This window comes from Rhineura floridana, chromosome 15, assembly GCF_030035675.1.
Source record: "Rhineura floridana isolate rRhiFlo1 chromosome 15, rRhiFlo1.hap2, whole genome shotgun sequence".
Taxonomy (NCBI): domain Eukaryota; kingdom Metazoa; phylum Chordata; class Lepidosauria; order Squamata; family Rhineuridae; genus Rhineura; species Rhineura floridana.
In genome coordinates this window covers 33,451,793-33,467,377 of record NC_084494.1, presented here as the reverse complement: position 1 = coordinate 33,467,377, position 15,585 = coordinate 33,451,793, and the positions used below count along the sequence as shown (strand labels likewise).

General features: G+C 42.3%; 1 protein-coding gene across 5 annotated transcripts in view; it reads left to right on the top strand.

The window, feature by feature from the left end:
* The window catches only part of BICRA (BRD4 interacting chromatin remodeling complex associated protein), a 130,246-nt gene that overhangs the window by 88,251 nt on the left and 26,410 nt on the right, over positions 1–15,585 (top strand). For 4 of the 5 annotated variants that reach the window (XM_061596328.1, XM_061596329.1, XM_061596326.1 and 1 more), the window contains exons 3-7: positions 5,059–5,104; positions 8,785–8,827; positions 9,313–9,378; positions 10,980–12,986; positions 14,144–14,461. In XM_061596328.1, coding sequence (XP_061452312.1) covers positions 5,064–5,104; positions 8,785–8,827; positions 9,313–9,378; positions 10,980–12,986; positions 14,144–14,461 — 2,475 coding nt within the window. In that variant the 5' untranslated portion in view covers positions 5,059–5,063. The remainder of the gene's footprint in view (positions 1–5,058; positions 5,105–8,784; positions 8,828–9,312; positions 9,379–10,979; positions 12,987–14,143; positions 14,462–15,585) is intronic. The other variant, XM_061596331.1, reaches the window with a different exon arrangement.

Below are 15,585 nucleotides of genomic sequence, written 5' to 3'. Positions count from 1 at the left end.
ATGTGTTACTTGGAGTGGGGTGGTGGAAAGAGAACAATATGTGGTTCTGACTGCTGCAGCCTGGAAGGATAACATGAAAGCTTTCCGCTGTGTCACGGGGACCAGCTTGCAGCCTGGCTGTGTGATGCACAGATTTGTACCCAAAACTGCTCTGATGGTGCGCTTTTGTCCTGATTTGTATAGCTCCTGTATTGTACCACTAGGAAGATGATGGAAGCTGAACAGTAGCATCCCCTTAATCATCACTGAGACTTATGTGAATTACATGTGAACCTCCTGTTAGAAAAAGGCTATTTGCAAGTCCAAACTCTTTTCTACTTGATGTATGTGAAGTAGCCCCCTGTGGTTTTGGCTACCAGATGTTTATTTATTTATTTATTTATTTCATTAAACTTATAGACCGCCCCATAGCCGAAATTGATCATTGTAAAAGCTCTTGTCTGTTGTAAGTGGGTGCATGGTGTATGTGGTATCCTAGTGCTCTCTAGGATTTGAAAGAGATTCTTGCAATCTTCCCATTAGTTCCCAGAGATCCACAAATTTTGGCTACTTTGATAGAAAGCCAGAATTTGTGGTCACCGTGACCCTGGCCTTTTTCCAGATTGAGGAGGCACTAGACCTTGACTCTGATGTTGCACTGGCTTTAGAGATACTCAAAGCACCCTTGAGGTTCAGCACAGATCATGGAAGATTCTCTCCACTCCAAACCCTGAGGAAATATGGAAGCTTGTCCCTGTTGTTGTTAATTTCCTGCTGCAAGAAAAATTCTGTGTTCTTATCCCTTGCCTAGCTTAGAAGGATAGAGACTTGTCAAAGGAACACTTTCTCCATGGCAAGCAAATTTGTGGACTCCTGAGTGAAACTCTTTTTGTTTCATTCTGCAGGATCCAAGGGAAGAAAAAGGAGGTGTTAGTTGATTTACTAAGTGGACATTTCTTTCCATGCCTTTTGGCCAGTTAATGAAGCTTATCAAGCTGTCATTGTTACTGATTTTTGCAAATAAGTCTTTTCAGAAACAAGAAAATTAATATCCATCCAAGGATGGCCTGGATTCTTTGACCTTGGCAAGGTATTGAAAATTCAAGCTACAGTATTGAAAATTCAAGCTACAGAATTCAGAGGGATTTTTCGTTCCACCTCCCAGTGATGAAATATTTGTGGCCTTCTGATTCTTTCTTGAAACTTCTCCATTTTGTCTGACAGTGGATTGGTGGAGCCCCAAATCTTAAGAAATGGTTTTGTAACTCTTTCTAGACTGAAGAACAGCAATAATGGCTTTTCTGAAGTCCTCAGAGATGTTTTTTGATCATGGTATGACATGTTTCTACACAACCATATGGTGAAGATCACACTCAATTAGTTTCTGATCCTTTTATAGGGTGTGGCCTGCCAACTCACCCCTGCAGACCTGCCTGATTTCTTCAGCACCGGATTCTAATTTATTCCCTTTAACTGAGCTGATGCAACTAGGGGTTCACTTATTTTTACACCTACCCTGACTCTTATGTACTCATTGTTTGCTTAGTTTACACATTGTTTTATTTCACAAGACATGGAATTGGTTATGATAAACACTATTGGATATTTAGAAAATGACTGGTTTTGATTCACGAAGGCTATCATTGTACAACTATGGAATTTCCACAATTATCATTAGGATTCACAAACTTTTTCTCGCCACTGTATATTGGTCCTATGTTATAAGAAACACAAGAGCAGAAAATCAGCTCAGATTGGACCAGCTAGTGGTGAGGACACAGAGGGCAAACTTCTTTACTACACAGAAAATTTCTGATTCCCTAGACAATGCTCTATATGAAGTTGTCAAGCTTGCTTTAGGCATCTATTAATTGTTACAAATGAACTTATGAAATGGAAAATTTTCTGTGGAAAAATAAAATAAAGCCATTTTGGAATTTTTTCCACCCCACATCACTGACAGAAGTGCAGTGCAAGCCCATGCACATGTACCCAGAATTCTATTCCACTGGGTCCTACTGGGAGGAAGGGCAGAATATAAATTTAAGAAATAAATAATAAATTAGACTTATTCCCAACTTAGTGTATATGGGATTGCATTCTTAGTCAAGCTGGAAGTAGGGGGCCTGGGGAGGGCATTTCAGTGCCAGATCATATCTTCTCAGCTGTTGTCGTGTCTGTAGACTCATTCTCAGATGGAGAAGTTCATGGGAGCAAGTTTTGTATTTGCAGAGCAAGAGAAGAGGTGGGTAGCCTTAGGCCTAGGGGCTAAATGCAGCCCTTCAAGCCTCTCTGTCTGGTCCTTGGGACTCTTTCTAAGCCACACACCCTCCCCTGCCACACAGTCCTTGAGGGTTTTTGCCTGGTTGGAATGTGTCTTTAAATTCTGATGACTTTTTGCTTGCATGGGTTGAGGATAGAAAAGGGTATATGTAGAAACTAGTCTATGGTACAATGGTAAAATTAATATTTGTTGCTGTGTCTACTATCTGCCCTTGGCCCTCCCCATCACTGGCATGTGGCTCCTGGGAGGTTGCCCAAAAGGTAATATGGCCCTTGGGCTAATAATATTCCTAACCCCTGGGCAAGAACATATGCCAGAAAACCACAGTTGTCCACGATCCCGTGGCACATGTCCTGCAAGTTAAGAATGTCTTGCCTGCATACTTTAAATGGGCTCCAGTAAATATCTCTGCCATATGTAGCGTGAACCAACACTTAATTGATTACTAAACAAGTCCTGCTGGTAAGATTTTGACTTTAAAAAACAAATTCTTCGAGGCACAGAACTGTCAGTGAAATGTGAATGTTTCCTTTAGAACATGCATATAGCATTCATGGCAATCTGTTTATATTTATATATCCAGATACAGACAACAGGAAAGGCTTCTCAAAGCAGGTTTACTTTTTGGACTTGGGTACATACTCATGGGAGCATCCCGCTACTGCCTACTTTTGATTGTCACTTCCAAAGCAGTGTGTATGCAAAGCTGGCTTTAGTCATACATTCTTCAGTAGTTCAAGCTAGCAAGATGTTGCACCCAAAAGAGTTTCCACTTTGCTGCTGGGAAATCTGAGGTCTCAGAATCTGAAGAAGCTTGTAAAAGATGAGGAGTTCCTTCTGTATATGGTCAGGCAGTAATTTATGGAGAGTAATTAAGCACTTTCAATGGAAGCGTGTTTAACTGAATGCTTTAGGCTTTTTTTCTCTGGCACTTTTACCAAATGAAAAATCCGTCCTTCAGCTCTGCTGAAACGCAGGGATTTGTTTTCCTGGCCTACAGCCAGCAAGTGTTCAAATTCAGAGACTTCCCAGTAATGCTGTTTTGTGTTTATAGCCGTTTCCATTGGGGAACTACCATGTGGTCACCATGCATGCTGGAGAGCATGCTTGCTATGCTGTATACTTGGATATCTGCCGTCCTTGTATTCTGCTAGTTAGCTCACTCAATGCTACATGGATACTGGATCTGATGATCAAACTTGGATGGGCCTGTTGCATACTTGCAATGATTCTCTGCAGAGATGTGAGTGGTTGGGAATTCACAAAGAAACTTGAAAGACCCTTTCTGGAATTGACAAAAAGGATACCTGCCAAACAAACAAACAAAAGCCCAACAAATCTGATCTGTGGCTTTTATAAAAATATATATTTATAAAACAATTCTTCTATCCTTTTTAAATGAAGATGTTGTCTTTCTAATAGCAAGATTGTGCTTATATGGAAGAGGCTTATTTTCTTTTCCTCCCCAGTCCTCCTTACCTTGGATGGGCAAAACTGGCAATTGCAAATGTGGATTCAGGCTGCTCAAATTCCTGATACCTGCTGCAGAAGCAACCCTTAGAAAAGAATCAAGAGAGTCATGTGAATGTTTTTGTATGAAGGAACACCAACCCCTTCCAGGATATACTTACACTTCTTCCGCTTCCTTCTGCAAATCCTGCAAATACCTTGCACCAAGTATCTCTTGAGACCTCAGCTTCTTTGTGACCAAAGCTGTTATCTGCAATATTTAAAACTGGACAAATGTTCTAAATTTGCCAGTGACATTTTGAATGTGAAATCTGAATTCACATTTTAATGCAAATTTTTGCCTCAACATTTGAGTGATTTATATTTGCTGCCATCTCTCTGGTAGCAAATAAATGTAAACTATCATAAGCTGAAAAATGTCACATGTGATACACTATTGTTGTATATTATCTATTAATCTCTGCCAGATACTAAATACCATCAAGCTACTGTCAAATGTCAAAATTAAATATGTCATATCAAATATAGATGTTAAATATTTGACAAATATTTAAGCATTTAAACAATATTCACTGTTGTCAAAATTTACAAAGGAGAATTGTGAGGACCAAGTTTGTTCTAGCTCTGTTTAAAATCCTTGTTTGTTGTATAGAAACAACAGGAATGCCTTTAAATTAGTTTACCTGGGAGATCAGCAGAGTCACCTGACAAAGAGCTCTTTCCTCTTATTTTATTCCATAATTCAAATCAATTGAAACACAAAGGTACCTATGACTTCTTAATATGAAGTGTGTAAGTTTTTTAGTGGAGTGGGGCAATTGTTTCCTTTTCATGGTGTATATCATAATAAAACAGTGCATGAGTTTTGTGGCAAAGACCAGGAATAGGCCGAGACAACATTATTTTCCCTAGAGTTGTTGAGTGCTAATATGCTTAACAAAGCTTGTTTGAAAAACACGAGAAGAGAAATATGGGGATACAGCTGATGTTTGGATGGAGTATGAGCTCCAGAGAGTGGTACGTTCTGGCATTTTCAGGGCCCCAAGATTAGCAAAATGTCACAAATCCTCAACACTGCCATTTTTGCTTTGCACAGAGCACTAAAAATGTCAAGAGGCAGCATAAGAGAATTCTCAGCTTGCAGTCCCCAGCCTCTTCAAGGTAAAGACCAAGTAAGGGTGCCTGGCCCAAAATCTTGGAGCCAGCACTCCTTGGATCGGGAAGGATATTATTGCAGAACTGAAGGCTTGATGTCAGTAAGAGCATTTCACTAGCGTGTTATGTGCCTTTCTGATTGTAATATGGTCTCTAACCTTTCCTTTCAGTTGACATGGATGATGAAGATGGCCGGTGCTTGCTAGATGTAATTTGGTATGTATTTCCTCTTGCTATGAATAGTGTGTTTTCTTCTTTTGTGGCAAAAGACTTTCAGAAATTGAACATACCGTTAGGGATTTCTGTTAATTCTCAAATTTATCAGTGCTGTACTAGAGATGTGAAGGCCTGAGGGGGAAAAAACAGAAAAATTGGGGGGAGGAAGTGGGTTTCCCCCCTTTTTTTCTGAAGCCTTTTTTTTTTTGCTTGCTTTTCTGAAAAAAAATTTCTTAATTTTTCTGGGGTTTTTTTCCCGGGCCTTCACATCTCTGTGCTGTAATTTTCAACTATGCTTGGTTCAAAGTCTTGAATCCCTTCACATTTACTGCTACCTTGACAGCTCTTGCTATCTACCATGAACCTTACTTCAGTGGAACACATGTGACTTGGTCTTTCCTTGCTCTTTATGGAGGAGGCACAGCTAGGACCAGCAGTTTTCTTGTTATATCTGGTAGTTGGAGCTAGTTGGAGCTTCTTCAAAAAGGGAGGGTGGCTGTTATGGAACTATTGTCAAAAATAGATGACATTTTAGACCAGGGATGGGGAACCTCTGGCTCATGGGCCAGATTAGGCCCACAAGGCCATTCCCCCCCTGCCACACCCACCTGCCCCAAATGCAAGCCCTAATGGGATTGGATTGTAGCTGCTGAAAGTAGGCTGTGGCAGAAATCTTTGAAGCTGTGGCTTAAAAGGAAGACTCAGGAGTGCACTTACAGAGTGTGTTCTGATTTTTCCTTTAAAGTTGAATCATCTGATGCCATATGTTGTCAAGTGATTGCTCAAAGTGTGGGCCAGTTCTGGATGTGGCCCACTGACTGGATCCAGTTCCCCACCCCTGTTATACATAGTAGATTTATTTTTGTCACAGAATAAAAGTTGATAATTGAACATACAAGTCTCATAAAGGAGCCAATAGAAAATTTAATGCATCATCTGCTACCTAATTTGTATTGAGGATAGAAAAAATAGCAACCTGTTCAGTAACATAAGAAGAATAATTACTTACAGTAAGAATTTCAATGGGCCTTCCCAGTTTCAGATAGCATTGTGCCCAAGTAAGAGGAAACGTAATATTTAGCACTAGAATTTTATAACTGCCTTTTTTTATTAAATTCTGTTCTGTAATCATGTAAATAAACTTTTGCCATGGCTTGGTAATTTAAGATCCTTATTAGAATAGAAAAGGGAATACAAATGTGTTTGGGGACAGAGGAATTAGAAGTAAAACCAAGAAACCATTCCAAAATGCCCCCCTATCAACATATTGGTACGGAAAGTAGGTATAGGCTCAATTGTATGTTTTTGTACATAAACAAGTGCACAGTCCTATACAGTAGGGCCCCGCTTCCCGGTGCTTCGCTTCCCAGCGTTCCGCTAATGCGGTGGCTTTCATTCCCCGTTTTAAAGCCGCTTTTGCGGCATTTTCGCACAATGCACCCCATTATACTCAATGGGGTTCCACTTTGCGGCGATTTCTGCTTTACAGCGGGGGTCCGGAACGGAACCTGCTGTATAAGCGGGGCCCGCCTATATATGCTTACTTGGAAGTCCAGTTAAAATCAGTAGGACTTATGGCGACCCTCAATAGGACTTAGGTAAGTGCATATAGGATTGCAGCCTGAAGGATTGCGCAAGTGGCCTCGGTGGCAAGGAATGCGTTCTACCACCTTCGGTTGGTAGCCCAGCTACGCCCCTATCTGGACAGGGATGACCTCGCCTCAATTGTTCATGCTCTGGTAACTTCTAGGCTGGATTACTGTAATGCGCTCTACGTAGGGCTGCCCTTGAAGACAGTTCGGAAGCTTCAGCTAGTGCAAAATGCAGCAGCCAGACTGCTGACGAGGACCAGCCGGTCAGCACATACAACACCTGTTCTGGCCCATTTGCACTGGCTACCTATTTGTTTCCGAGCCAGATTCAAGGTGCTGGTTTTGACCTATAAAGCCTTACACGGCGTGGGACCGCAATATCTTGTGGAACGCCTCTCCCGCTATGAACCTACCCGTTCACTTCGCTCAGCATCTAAGGCTAAGGCCCTCCTCCGGGTACCAACCCATCAAGAAGCCCGGAGGACAGTTACTCGATCTAGAGCCTTTTCTGTAGTGGCCCCCGAACTGTGGAACAGCCTCCCTGAAGAAGTACGCCTGGCGCCTACGCTTCTATCTTTTCGGCGCCAGGTTAAGACCTGGCTATGCTCCCAGGCATTTTAAGCGTTTATGTTATAATTTAAATTTTTTATTTTTTATTTTTTCTTTAGTTGCTGCTTGTGTTTATTGTTTGTTGTCTGATTTTATTGTTGATATTTTGTATTTTAACCTTTTTGTACACCACCCAGAGAGCCACTCGCTATGGGCGGTCTATAAATGAAACAAATAAATAAAATAAATAAAATACAAAACCATATGCTAAAAAACAATGTGACCCTGATCCAACTAAGTTGCAACTAGGTACCATTGAAAGAAATGACTTTTGATGGCCTTGTTTTTGATGACAAAAATTTAAAAAATTTTAGAAGACTCCCTGGAATACAAAACGAAAGTATTATTTATTCCTATCAGTGAATTATTTCATGCTGGAAATATATCGAGCCAATGATCACAGTTCTCTTTAGGATGAGGAAGGAATACTCTTCTGTTTCCCAGCACTTATGGTGGCACTGAAATCAGTGCATCTGGAATTTCTCATTATATTGTGTTGTTAGGCAGTCCTGACAGGTCACCAGAACTGTGCAGATAGTTTGTACATTCAGGACAGCATGGGTCTTCTTTCTCTAACAGCATTCTCTCTCCAACCCTGTTGTTGTTGTTATGTGCCTTCAAGTCGATTACGACTTAGGGCAACCCTATGAATCAGCGACCTCCAATAGCATCTGTTATAAACCACCCTGTTCAGATGTGATGCAAGTTACCAAAGTTTCTGGTAAGTTTCAAAAGAAGGCAGATTCATAACCTGTGGTTTGAAACTGGCTTGTTTTAAAACTTACCCAAGTTTGTTATAAACCAGGATTCCTGATTCATAGAATCCAGAGCTTGGAAAAGTTACTTTTTTGAACTACAACTCCCATCAGCCCCAGCCAGCATGGCGCTGGCTGGGGCTGATGGGAGCTGTAGTTCAAAAAAAGTAACTTTTCCAAGCTCTGAATTTAACCGGGTGACTTTCAATGAAAGTGAAAGTAATCTGTGACAAAGTTCTCCTCCTGGCTGTAAGAGAGGAGAAGAAGGTAGCTGGGGCTCTCATCAAACTCTGGTAAATTTTAAAACAAGCCAGTTTCAAACGAATCTGGATTGTTTTGAAACTTAACAAATTTAGTTGTAAGCTAGGATTTCTGGTTCATATAATACAACAAGCGACATTCTTTGAAAGTGAAACTAATCTCCAACAAAGTCATCCTTTTGGCTGTATGGAAGGGGAGGGGGAGTGAGTGAGCTCAGTGCTTCATTTGAGGTGCTGCAGCTGATGCGCATAATGCAAAACTATGGTTTAGCCTTGCATGTGAATGCAGATGGTAATTCTAGCAATGGGTGGCTGTTACTCTATCAGTCAAAATGTAAGCATTTCCCCAGCCTTAGTCATTCATTAGTAACTTTTGTGTTACCTCCTTGATTTTCATTTATTTATTGAAAACTTGAGCCATGCATTCTTCTGTTTAAAATTCCCTATGTCAATTTCCCCCCCAGTGATCCTCAGGCCTTGAACGATTTTTTACATGGATCTGAAAAGGTGAGGACTTGTTCTTCTGTATGTTTCTTTAAATGCTTATGTTGATGCATGATTAATTAACAAATCAAAAAGCCTCTTAAACTGCTTCCTTAAATTGCCTTTGGCTTGTTTGTTTACAATGAGAGAAGTGACACAGAGAATAGAGGTGGTGGCAATCCTAGAAATGATGGACTGAGGAGACTGTTTTGCCAGTTGTTTTCTCTGAGAACTTTGAACAATAAATGAAGTCACAAAATTACTTAATATTTACCTGTGACAGCTTACCTTCTTCCTAATTCAAAACAAAATAATTCCACCAGTACAATTGGGAACTTGTTTATAGCTCCTGAGAAGAAACCTAGCTACTGAGAGAAAGTTACTTAGTGCCTTGGTTGGTGGATAAAGTGATGCCACTTGATTTCTGGTTCTTGTCAGCCTGACTCCTTGAACACGGACAACCTTAAATTTATGTTCACGTACAGTAATTTAAATCTTTTTAATTACAGATTGACAGTGATGATCTCCTGGACAACACAGGAGATGCAGCCAGTGCCTTCTTTGAGGGTGCTGGGGTATGTATTTTTCACCTCATTTTTAAAGTACAATTTATATATCTTTTAAAACATCATGTCCTTTCTTTTACACATTTATCTTTTTTATAATGATCAATGCATGATAAAGGTACACAGGATGAAAGGTTACATTCCCACAATAGTAAGCAGGCACAGTAGCAAAAAAGGGAAGGCTGTGATTCCCCTGAACATACAGATGCATAGGAAGACATATAGGTTCCGTTAACAGCTTAGACCATCCCCACTAAAACATTGTTTAAGTGCTGCAGAAAGGCAATAGCCAATGTAACATCATGCTTGCAGTCCCTTTATTGTTAAGCAGAGGTGTATTTGGATGTTTGTAGAGGCTGATTACAAATAGGTAGGCAGAGCAAGAGCAAAACTGATTGGAGTGGAAACCTCATTTCTCTCATGTCACTAGAAATAAAATCTGCATATTTCTACATTTGATTCTGAGCTTGACATTTGTACATGTGTTATAATGAAACAGACTGAATAATTGAAAAGCATGTTTTACTTTTCCACATTTACACAAAACGTAGAGACTGAGCAGTGTCAGAAGAAGAAGGACCCGTGCAAGGAGAATTCACCCGTAGACTCTTCATAGCCTTAATAATTTCCCTGTGTGATATTCCATTTGTAGCTTCAAGAGTGATTTGATTTTACCCACACAGTTACTGGCACTGGGTGCAATGAAAGGTGGTGGTGCAGTGCTAGGATCCGCATGATCAGCCCACATTTATTTTGAATCATTTGTTTGGAATGTTGGTTGTCTGTGAGTTTTGCATTTGCTGCTGTCTTGCTGTCATCTTCTATCCTGGTGCTTTGTTTTGCTCCGTGGGGAGGTCCTGATCACGGTGATCAGCTTAGTAAAGGTTGGAGGGTTGCAAAAGCTTGAGAAATATTTCTTTCAGAATGAGGTCAAGAACTTCCATTTGTGTGCCTTGGGAACCTGGATACTGAAGTGCTTTTGTCTTTTACCAGATGTTTTGTTGCAAGGGCTGATATAAGACAGAAAATGCTTACCACACTTTGTCTAATATAAACTGATGTCAGTCAGTGTGGGTGCACTGTAAAAATATATATTAGGGGCTGAACTAGGGAAACCCATGATTGAATCTCCTGACTTTTTTTTCTTTGCCTAAAAGCCCTTGGACGAGGGTGACTAATTTGGATTAGGGCCATGGAGGAGGGTACTTTCTACCTCCTGCACCATTTTCCAACTTATATTGCCTTCCTCAAACTTTGAGGGTCTATCTAGGGGCTAGGACAGGTACTCATGTGTGTCTTTTTTCACTCAGGACGGTTTACATTGGGGAAATGGCATGGGGAAAAGGGTTAAACCACATCTAATTTGGCCCAAAGAAAATTAAAACCGATCAGGAACAGCAACATCTTACATAATTAATGAGGAGTTGTTATAAAACATTTACATATGTACTAATGAGAGAAAATCTACTGTAAGAGAAGGATGCTGTTCTATAGCACCTCATAAAAATATAAAGCTGTTGAGCACAGAAAGATCTAAAAATTCTGTTTCATTTCTATCACTTAAATGCTTACTTTTCTTCTCTCTGTGCTTAATCTTCATTCTTTTTTAGCTGCACGTACAAGAAACCTCTGGCAATCATCTAAACACTGAACAGAGCCAGCCCACAACAAGTGTCGACTTAGACTTCTTGGAAGATGACATTCTGGGGTCACCTTCAGGGGGTGGTTCCAACCTGCAGAACTCAGACCAGCCCTGTGACATTCTCCAGCAGAGCCTACAGGAGGCAAACATCACTGAGCAAACCCTAGAGGCAGAGGCAGAACTGGATCTAGGGTCTTTTCAGCTCCCTACGCTTCAACCAGTTGTGCACACTGCCTCTGATGGCACTCCACAGATTTTCTCCAGTGGAGCTGACCTTATTGGACTGCAACAACCTGCAGTCCTGACTCATCAAGCACTGGTGCAGCAGTCAGTAGGAGCTGATGTTGTCAACAAGGCCATTAGTGTGCAGCCTTTTCTCCAGCAAGTTGGCTTGGGGAATGTCACCATACAGCCAATTTCCAACCTTCAAGGGCTGCCTAATGGGAGCCCCAGTGGAGCACTGGGCATTGGGCAGATTCAAGTGGTTGGCCAGCAAGTGATGGCAATTAACCAGCCTGCTCAACAGATCATTGCTAAGCAAGTTCAGCCTTCCCAAGTTACTACCATGCCGGTAGGAAGTTACATCACTCAGACAGCACCAGAGCAGCAGCAGGTTACCCTTACTTCAGCTGGGGTGTCCCCCCAGAATGCAGGCCTTGTCATCCAGAAGAATCTCCCAGCAGTAGCCACAACAACACTGAATGGAAGCTCCATGTTTGGGAGTGTCTCTGCTACACAGGGCTCCCAGCCTCTCACAGTCACCTCAAACTTGAGCAGCCCGCTGGTACAGGCCCAAAATGTAATCATTCACCGGACACCCACACCTATTCAACCCAAACCCCCAGGAGTCCTCCAGCAGAAGCTGTTCCAGATCACCCCAAAACCATTTGGCCCCAACAATGCTACCTTGACCATCCAGAACGAGGCCGCCCTCCAACAACAGAAAGCCCAGCAAAACCTAACATTTATGGCAGGCAAGGCAGGACAAAATGTGGTGCTTTCTGGATTCCCCCCAGGGCTGCCTGCCAACATGTTCAAGCAGCCCCCACCACAGCAGCAAGCCCTTAGCAAACCCATGAGTGTCCACTTGCTGAATCAAGGCAGCAGCATTGTTATCCCAGCACAGCATGTCCCTCAGGCCATGTTGCAGGGTCAGAACCAGTTCCTTCTCCCGGGACAGCTCACGGGCACTTCTGCAGTTCAGATTCCCCAGCAGCTGTCAGCCTTGCAGGCTAACATGGGTGGCCAGATCTTAACGACCTCGCATCCTAGTGGGCAAACCCATATCATCACCAGCCAGGGGCCTGGCGGGCAGCTAATAACAAATCAAGCACTGCCTGCTCAGATCCTCACCAATCAAAACCTGGCAAGCCAACTGAACCTTGGGCAGGTACTGACATCACAGAATGCACATGGCACTGCCCACATTCTTTCTGCTCCTATCCAATTGCAGCCTGGGCAAGTTGGCCAGCCAACTCTCTTCCAGATGCCCGTGTCTCTAGCTGGTAGCCTGACAACTCAGAGCCAGCCCACTGTCACAGCCTCACTGGCCAGTGGTGCCATTAATCAGACTGGCCAGACTGTTATCCAAGGAGTCACGCTGCCTAACCAAGTGGCTATGTTAAATGCCACTGAGAACCTCAATCAAACTGTGACCATCCAAGCACCTCCTAGTGCCAGCAGCCAGAGCCCAGGTCTTGTTCAGCCACAGCCAACCTCCAACACCAACCTGCTGCCAAGCAGTGACCAAGCCAACATATTAACCGTCCAGTCCACCGCCCAGTCCACTGCTGCTTCCCAGCTTCAGCTGAATGTACAACAGCAAACTCCTCCACCTCAGCAGCCAGCGCAACTACCCGTGACTTCCCAACCCAGTCCTAACTTGGTAGCATCTAGTCCTGAAAAGATTATTTTGGGCCAAGCAGCTGCTGGAGCCATCATCTCCCAGGACTCTATGCAGATGTTCCTGCAGCAGGCAAGTGAAACGTTTCCTAGAATCATGGTTAGCTTGTTTTCTCTGTCTGTGTGTGTTCCAGTTTACTGAAGAAATTAATTAATTGATAAAGAGACAAGGAAGCTGTGTGTGGCCATGACTCCACAGAACCCTCAGAACACCAACCATTCATTTTTTAACAAGGGCTTCCATGATAGTTAAGAGAACCTTTGTCTGCTAAAACCTGAGGAAAATAGTAGAAGACTGGAATGGCTTTAAAGAGCAGTCTTTAAAGAGCAGAATTTTCTTTGTCCTGCTCAGCTCCCTATTCCTTCCTATCCACACATTCATATGTAAACTCCTTCATGCTGCCTTGTCAGATAGACTTCATCCCCTATTCTCTGCTGATACCTCACTCTTTGTAGCCCCCCTTCCCCTCAAAATATGGAACATTCCCAAAGCAGAGTTCGGCCCAATAGGTGATGCAGCTAAAGTAGATGTATGCCAATTTCCCTAATGTTCATATACGGAAAAATTGTTCTGATAATTTTATTATTTATTTATTATTTGATTTATATCCCTCCCATCCTTCCAGCAGGAGCCCATAATTTCAAATTTCCAAACTACAGATTTGAGATGTGGAACATTGTGGAAGTCTAGCCCCACTCCACCACAAATAATAATAATGTGGATGGCTTTTTCATCTGGGTCAAATCTCCACAGATTAGCTATTCACAGGAAGGCAGGAGAGCAGTTTGTGTGTGTATGCTATTCACGTGGCACAAATTCATGGGCACCCAGTAGTGGTAGCCATTATAAAGATCATTCTGTGACTAGAAATTGTAGTCTGCAATGGACCCAGATCTCTGTTTGAATGTGAAGTATAGGTTATATGGCTTCCATTGAAAGTGAACCTCATAAATCACAAAGGAGCTTGCTTTCCTCTTTGACCTAAAAGCAAATTCTTAGGTGTGATCTTTATTTTCTTTATTTTTGTGTCTTTCACACTACAAGTTGACAGGAGGGGAAGCGGGGGCTTTGAAAGCAGAATTTAGGATGCGATTCTAAGGCTGTGTCTGTACTACAGAGGGGGGCTCAGAATATGTGTATTCACAGTAAGCAGCATTGACAAAAAGTGGGTAGTAGAAGCAGGTAGTTAACATAAACATGGTCCATGCTAAATCTCTTGGAAATTTCAGAAGGATCGGAGCCAGCAGCAGCAGCAGCAGCAGCAGCAGTTTTATTCACCATCCCTGAAAATGCAGCAGGAGAGCAGTATGAGTGAATCCACCGTACCTCCCCACCTGCCAATGCCTATGCCCATCTACAGCATAGCCACCACCGCACTCAGCACCACAAGCAGTGTCCCAGCCTCGGTGATAGTCAGCAGCAGCGTAGGTGCAGCCCTGCAGCCGCCTGCCAGCCGAGAGCTGAGCCAGAACCACAGCCTGCCACCGGTGGAGTCCAAAGTACCTCAGTTCTCAGCCGGCCCTCCCCAGCAAGCACTGACTTGCCAGGTAGCCCTTACCTGTTTGCAAATCCACAAAGTCACCTTGCTTTGGCCTGTCCTCCTGCCTCAAGCCCTTCTGTCTAACATGTCTGGCCAGTATTCTTAGTCTTCCCTTCAGCTTCTTGCTTTCTTCTGCACATTCTCTGTGCAGAACACAAAGAGAGAGAGGGAGAGAGAGAAATATTAGCATCTCATTTAGGTTTGCACTTGCATTCTCCCACACTTCAAAACAAAGGCAAGGCTTGGGTGTTGGTGGTGACATGATTTCTTTAATAACAGTGAAGTCTCCCCCTTGTGGAAATACATGGACAATACAGGGAGGAAGGGATATTGCCATAAGTGTAGTTACCTCCTGCCTAGCAACTAGGAAGAACATTGACCCTTACATGTGAGGTTACTGTGTGTGTGTGTGTTCATTTTTACTGTGCCTTTAGCAATAGCCTGACATGCAGAAAGAAAGCATGTGAAATAAAATGACAGAAAAAGCTTTAGTCAGTACTTGCGAGACCAGGCTGCTGTTAGCAAAGGGCCCGGGGAAAAAAACATATCTGCTTGTTAGTGAACTAATTAATATAGTTCATACTGGTGTAGTTTTGTGGAGCAGCTGGCTTGATCCTGAACAAATTCTAGGGAGAGATGTCTGGATGGCACACTGAGATGCAGAAATAGCAATGTTGTTTGTTTTCCTTTAGGTTAACACAAACAAAGAAAACAATTCAGTTTTGCTTTTAAAAATTAAGTAACATTGTTTGGGACTTTTCCCAAGCATAACCAGAAATTTTAATATAAGCCATGCAAACACTGGGTTAGTGAAACAATCAAGTTTACTATGATTCTACCTGTACTTGCATAGAATGGGTCTAAGGTTTAAAATGTGCACCTTTCCTTCCTCTGCTGTGAATATTTTGAAGTTTTATGTACAGTTCTGGGTTCCACTAAAGCTGTGCAAAACCAGCTTTCTGTTTTAGAATAAGAAGCAATCACATCCTCTTTAATGGGCCATCCCTTAAATAAAATCATAACTTGTTCTACTCTTTTAAAAAAAAGCAACGAACAGAGGGAAATCATTTGCATGTGTCAGCATGGGATAATTTAGTTCACAAAGAGCTTTACCTACCTCTCATCATGCCC